General features: G+C 50.2%; 1 protein-coding gene across 1 annotated transcript in view; it reads right to left on the bottom strand.

Moving 5' to 3' along the window:
• The window catches only part of LOC130586152 (plexin-A4-like), a gene marked incomplete at both ends in the record, with an annotated part of 88,208 nt that extends 81,805 nt beyond the window's left edge, over positions 1 to 6,403 (bottom strand). Inside the window, one exon of the mRNA XM_057386869.1 lies at positions 6,282 to 6,403. Coding sequence (XP_057242852.1) covers positions 6,282 to 6,403 — 122 coding nt within the window. The remainder of the gene's footprint in view (positions 1 to 6,281) is intronic.
• Between the last annotated feature and the right edge of the window lie 242 nt (positions 6,404 to 6,645).

The following is a 6,645-nucleotide window of genomic DNA, read 5'->3' as shown; positions in this document are numbered from 1 at the left end:
AAGAAACCCTCAGTGTGAAAGACAGTCACAGGCTTTTAGACAGCAGAAAGTCAAGCAAGAAAGAGACCCTTGAAGGAAGGTCTTATTGCAGCATGAGCAGGCAGCTTGGGTTACCCGAGACTCTCTGGTGGTTCAGAAGACTTTGAGCAAGAAAGTGAAAGCCAGGGCTGATCAATGAGCTGTGACAGAGGCAGAGCATCRGGTTACCTGCTGAGCCCAGACACTGCGAGCTGCACTCTGGAAATTCTCCCTGTTTTTWTCTCCTGGTCTGGCAATGAGTCTGAGGGTGGATAACAAACCTCCCTCCCCCTCCACACTAAGCACTAGAAAAAGAGCTTGTTTAATGCCTTTTTTTCCCTTCACATCAGGTTAGAAAAGAGGGTTGTGATTTTGGGGTGTCTGAGTTGTGTCCACATGAGAGGCTGTGGTGGACGGAAAGAAAGAGATGGAGAGAAGGAGGAGATGAAGGATCACTTCCCAGACATGGGGCTGGGTGTTTGCTGCCAGAGGATGCCATAAAACCCCTCTGACCTTTTGTAGGGAAACCAAAAATCTCTCCTATAGCTCTGAGGTGTCTCATAGCCATTATCCTACCACAGCAGGGATCCAGTTAATCCTGGAACTGTTTTCCCTCCCAGCATTTACATTTCTCTCCCCATCACACAGCAGCACAAAACTGGAAATCTCCTTTGCAGTGAGAGCCTGAGGAAAGCAGTGTTTTGTCAGCTCCAYCTGAGGAATTGTGTGCTGGAGATTTTGGTGATCCCTGGACTAACCCAGAGCCACAGGGATCYAAGAAGAGGGCAATTATGGCCCAGAACTCAGATTTCTGTCAGTGCTGCTTCCATGGGGTGAAGATGCCTACAAGCAATACCTGAACCAGGCTTAACTAAACCAGAGTCTGGRCAGAATTCAGAGAATCCAAAGCAGTTCTGTTTATTGAGGGCCTTCAGGGCCGTTCAGGGCAGTTCCACACCCACAATGGACAATGGCTCACGGGTTTTTCACCCTTTCTCACTTTTGTCCATTTTGGGGCTGAATCCTCCAATTGCAGCTCAGCCAATGCAGTCATTCACTCCAACTTGGCTCCCCCCAATTCTCTGTTGTTTCCATCTCTTGGGGCCTGGCMCAGGGAGGTGTCCTTGAGTTTGGGGCTGCAGAGGAATTGTTTTGTGTRAAAATGGGAGAGCAGGAGCTCAGCACTGTCTGTGGAGTCTGGAGTTAAACACTGGAGAATCACAGGGGTACAGAGACGTAGAAATAGAGAAACTGAAATCCTGAGGCATCACAGGAGGTCACTTTCTCCTATTCCCAGGGTTCAGGAGCAGTGGGATGTGCTCTGCAAAGAGGGTGCAAAGCCAGCAGAGCCAGCTCAGGTGCCTTGGGGAGGCTCTGGGCACCAGAAGGACACAGAGGGGACAGGAGCAGCTCCTCAGGGATGAACAGAGGAGCTCAGGAAGCAGAGTCAGCTCATGGCTCCAACATCTCCAAACAGGACAGGCTGGAGCTGCTTAAACAATCCCTCCCCCCTCCCCAGCAAATGTCAGCTCYTCTAAACCAACAGCGCTTGCTGACTGCTTTGCTCGGTCTCTGGAGCTGCTAAAGACTTCTGGGGAAGCAAGAAATCACAGATGCCCACGTGTTCCATTTTAATGAAAAAATAAAAATAAAAAAAAACTAATGCTTCYTTTCAGAATGACTTCTTATTTTGAAATCTCAAGCAAGCAATTTGCTAAAAACCGAAATCAAACCCCAAAACGAGGACTTCCGAAGTCTAAATGAATCATTCTCCAATTACCAAATGGAATCAGTCCCTTCCAGAACAGCTTTCAAGCACATTTCTTATTAAAAAAAATAATTGGCCACTGCAGGCTGGAGGAGAAAAAAAAAAAAAAAAGAAGTTTTGAAATATCACAAGTTCTCCCAGAAAATGGGACTGTTTTCCTCTCTGATTGCAATTAATGACCTGCCAGCCAAGGAGTCCCCAGACCAGCAAGGGCAGATTCCAGAGCAGAAGGAGGCTGCTGCCTGGGGGTGCATCCTCCTTTAAGGACAGCTTGTGTGTGTTCAGCTGYTCCTCTTGGAATTAGATGGATGAAATGAGGCAGCAAAGACAAAATTTGGGAGTGGCACTAACAGGGCAGAGGCTGGGACAGGTCCCTTTGCACCCAGCAGGGATTTCCCTGTAATAAAATGTTGTCTGACTCTATAGGAGCGCTGATTTTCTGCCTGAATTTCCATTTTTTGGCAGCTGGGGTGTTAAAAACAGGAGAGGAATATGGTGCAGGGCTGAAAACCTAATGAGGTGACCACATGCACGGTGATCAGTGAATGTGCATAGATTCCCAGAATGGTTTGGGTGGAAGGGACCCTCAAAATCATCCAATTCCAACCCYCTGCCATGGGCAGGGACACCTTCCMCTRYCCCAGGGTGMTCCAAGCCYTRTCCACCCTGGCCTTGGACACTTCCAGGGACAGCCACAGCTTCTCTGGACACTCTGTGTGAGGGCCTCAACACCCWCAYARGGAGSATTTTCTTCCCAATATCCAGTTTGGAATTAGGGAGGGCTCTTTCAGTTGCTGAAGGGYTTATCCCTGCTCTGGGGGTAGAGAGTCTGAGGTATTTCTGCCCTTCTGTATGGGAGTGGGAGGAAGAGGAGGGTCACATTCTGGGTATGGATGAGACAGGAGCAACTTTACAGGGGGATTAGAGGGGTGGTCAGATATTAGGATTAGAGAGGTGGTCAGATACTGGGATTAGAGGGGTGGTCAAATATTGGGATTAGAGGGGTGGTCAGATATTGGGATTATAAGGGTGGTCAGATATTGGGATTAGAGGGGTGGTCAAATATTGGGATTACAGGGGTGGTGAAATATTGGGATTAAAGGGATGGTCAGGTATTGGGATTACAGGGATGGTCAGATATTGGGATTACAGGGATGGTCAGATACTGGATGGCATCTTGGACAAGAGCTGCATCTAACACAGAAAGAAGCTGCTGAATTCATTTCACGGTGCAGAAAACTTTGTTTTGCTCTCACCCCTCTGTGCAGCCCCATTTGGGTTGGTGACATTGCTGTGACCTTGCAGCAGGCCCCAAGTGCCAGCTCGTGGCTTTGCAGCCTGGTCCCTCACCAGCCCCTCACAGCCCCCACAGCCACCCAGAGCCACATTTCCAATTTACACCCAGTAAATGATTCATTGCCACCTAAAGAGGCTGAGCAGAGCCCGGGGAGGGAGCAGAGCTGGGAGAGGGAGGGGGGACAAGATCGGGGTAAAGATACGGAGATGMAAAGCTCCGGTGACCTGCTCCGTGTCAGCTCCTCTTCTCGGGGCAGAARCCAATCAATCCTCCCCCCCTCTCTCTCCTGAGCAGTCTGTGGGTCTGTCTGTCTCTCTCTCTCTCTCTCAGAGGACTCGAGTTTCTCGGTGTAAGGTTAGGACAGCAGAGCTGTGGAAATCGATTCCCGAGCCCTGGCAGGCCGCCCTCGGCACAGACAGCCCTGCTCTGCTGGGAAAAGATGGATGGGGAGCCATCCACAGAGCTCTCAGGTGGTGGGAGATGAGGATTGTTGGAAATTGGGGTCTGGGAAGAGGGGTTGTATCAGTGTGGAGTGAAAATCCCAAAATAAGAGAGATGTGCACSGGAGAAACAAAAATTCTGTGACCAYCGGGCAGTTTTCACCTCTCCCAGTCCATCACTGCTCCTGCTGATGGTTTTACTGGAGGAGAATGAGTGAACAGCATGGCTTTGCCCACAGWTCTGATTTCCAGCCYCACTCTGCSCCCTCCATCCCTTCCACGAGCTCCCACATCCCTGGATTCATCCCTGCACTGGGAATCCCCTGGGATTCCTGACTGGGATCGGGGAAAAAAGAAGGGACAGCAGCCAGGAGGGGAAATGTTTATGGCATGTTCCCCCAGGAATTCTCGTGCAGGAGCTGTTGATGACATCTCCCACCTGAGGAAAAGTCTGTTAATGAATCTTAAGGGGTTCTGATGTGCAAAAATTTCTAATAAGAGATGCAGTATTCCAGATTTACCCTGAATATCCTGTGCAGCCAAAATTTGAGTGGGATGTAATTGGCTCCTTTGCTCTCAGGGCTGCCCAAAAGGGTGAGGAAAATGAGACCCAGAAAGGAGCACCTGAGGCTGCACCGAAAACCCCTTCCAAACTAGGAGTGAAAATCAGATTTCCTGACTGCGAGGACAACTAGAGGGAAGGAACAGATTTGAAGTGGGATTTTGATAACATTTGCCTTCAAAGTGCTTCAGAAAAACCCCACAGGGAATGAATCTCAGTGACCCTGCTGCAAGGTACACGAATAAGAGGTGTTTCTCTTTTTCAGATAAGGAAACAGAAGTGAAATGACCAGAGGGAGGAGGGCAGGGGGATGCTGCCATCAGCCAGGTCCARATTCCAGCCAAACCTCCCTGAAGGATCTTCCCTGTGCAGGGAATTTTTGTTTTAACCCAATCAGTGCTGCCATCCCCACCCATCACCATTTCCAGTACCCCTCAGGATGAGCTGCTGCACACTCTGCACTTGTCCCTGCCCCTTCTCTCTCTCTTTTTGGGGATTTATTGCTGCAGGTATTGATTGCTTGGTGCCACTGACCCTGGATGGAAGGAGATGAAATAGCCAGCATTGCTGTGGTGCAATCAATGAACAAATTCATGCTTTCCTGTGCTGCTTRCATGCATCTGTGCTGTCCCTTTCACAGCAAAACACAGAGTGTCCTGGGGGATGGAAGCAGGGGGAGATGGGATGGGAACACACTACAAAGCTCTGCATCAAATTGAAATATCGTCAGGTCAGCAGTGTCAAAGTTTTCTGGGCTCTTACCCACCAAACTATAATCCAGAACTGGTTTGCCAAGGTTCTCTTGAACAATTCCAGAGCGTGAGTCACATTTTTTGGACRTGTTTTGGGATGGATCCCCCAGACCTGATTTGAAATTAGGCAGGCTGTCATGGTTTTGGATGAGGGTCACACAAAGCTGACAGAAGCAGAGCATTCCGAGCAGCGACAGAAGGTTGGAATATGGTCCAGGTTTGTTCCCTTCTGTTCCAGCAAGGAGAGGTGGCAAAGTCTATCACTTCAACTGGATCCCTGTCTCCACCTGGAGAGTTTGCAGTGCAACAGGAGGAATTCAGAGGTGAGCTCAGAGGGTGGAGACCARCACACTGCAAGAGCAGGGCCCTTAAAAAAACCCTCCAAAGGCTGCCAAGGACATTGCAAAGCTTGGAATGACAGCACCCTGGAGAGCTGGAGAGCTGGGCTGGACAGATCCACTGCACTCCCCAGCCACTGTCTCTGCTGARTTCTTGGCAGAGGAGACCTCCCTGCCACTCACAGCCAGGAGCTCAGCCAAGCTGACACCTCCATCTCCACGGCTTTGGCACGGGGCTCTCTGCAGGAGGAGATCGCTCAGGGAAAGGCTGCAGAGAGGCAACTTGGAGATCTATGACATCATTAAAAAGCCTAAGGAAAAATGAGCCCACRAGCTGACATCCCAATCCTGAGGACACCCGGATCCAGCACTCCTCGTGAGGCAGTGCACAAACCAATGCAATAAAATAATGGAATAGTGGAATGAGGTCCCCTCTTGGCCAAGAATATGGGCAGAGACACATTTTCTCATCATCCTATCCAGATAAGACAAAAGAGCAGTTTGACCCCTTTGTGCTCTTTTGCACAGTTGAATTGAGCCACACAGGACAAACCCTCGGCCTSAGGGTCAAGGTTTCTCCACTGTGAGCATACAAACCACAAGATCCTAATGAAAACTGCCTTGGAGTGGATCCCATGTTGTTTACAGGGATCTGATTCCTCTCTAAGAGTGATGGAGATCACAACAAGGCCAAAAGAGGAGAGTTCAGGTCAGCAGTGAAGAGCTGGAGGTGCTGAGACAAAGGTTACTGGTCAGAGTCAAATTATCTTAAGGAATGGGAACCACCAGGAAAATGTCACCCAGAGAAGAGCTGCTGGAGGSCTGCACTCAAAGCACATCAGGCTGCTTCCCTGCTGCAGCCAGCAAACTGTGGATCAGGTGGAGAAATTCTGTCCAGCCTCTACCATCCTTCCTCCCCCTTGTCATCCAAAAAAAACCCCTCTCACTCAACAAAACTCCCCGGCAAATCCCAGAGATATTTTTGGAGGCACCAGGGGTCAGCAGGAGACTGAGACAGCATTTTGCACCTCTAGCTGTGTCACCACGAGGGAAGGATTTGGGGGAAGGCAGGGCTGGAGCAGGGACAGAGCCCAGCAGGTACTCACGTGTTGTGMAGGACGCACCATCCGCAGTGCGGGTCTCCCGAGCCCAGGCACTCGCTGCAGGTTTCGTACTGGCTGCATGACTCCACGGGCACCCTGGTGAGCTGCAGGAGGAAAGGGATAACCTGTCAGGCTTCTCACAGGGCTCAGAATAGCTTGGTGGAGGTGCCACCCTCCCTGTCCCCTTCCCCTGGATGTGGATGTTGTTTTCTCCACAGCTAAACTGGAGAAATCCCCATCCATATCCTGTTCCACATTCCCTATGTCCTTTCCCTCTTCCCCACGGCCCTTCATCCATTACCAAATCACTTCACTTGCCAGATTTCCCAGCAATCAGCAAATCAGGCAGGCTGGAGGGGCATGATAC

Source organism: Malurus melanocephalus, unplaced genomic scaffold, assembly GCF_030028575.1.
Source record: "Malurus melanocephalus ecotype Western Australia unplaced genomic scaffold, MMel_1.1 scaffold_1081, whole genome shotgun sequence".
NCBI classification, from domain to species: domain Eukaryota; kingdom Metazoa; phylum Chordata; class Aves; order Passeriformes; family Maluridae; genus Malurus; species Malurus melanocephalus.
The sequence above is the reverse complement of the archived record's forward strand: the minus strand, read 5'-3'. Positions and strand labels throughout refer to the sequence as shown.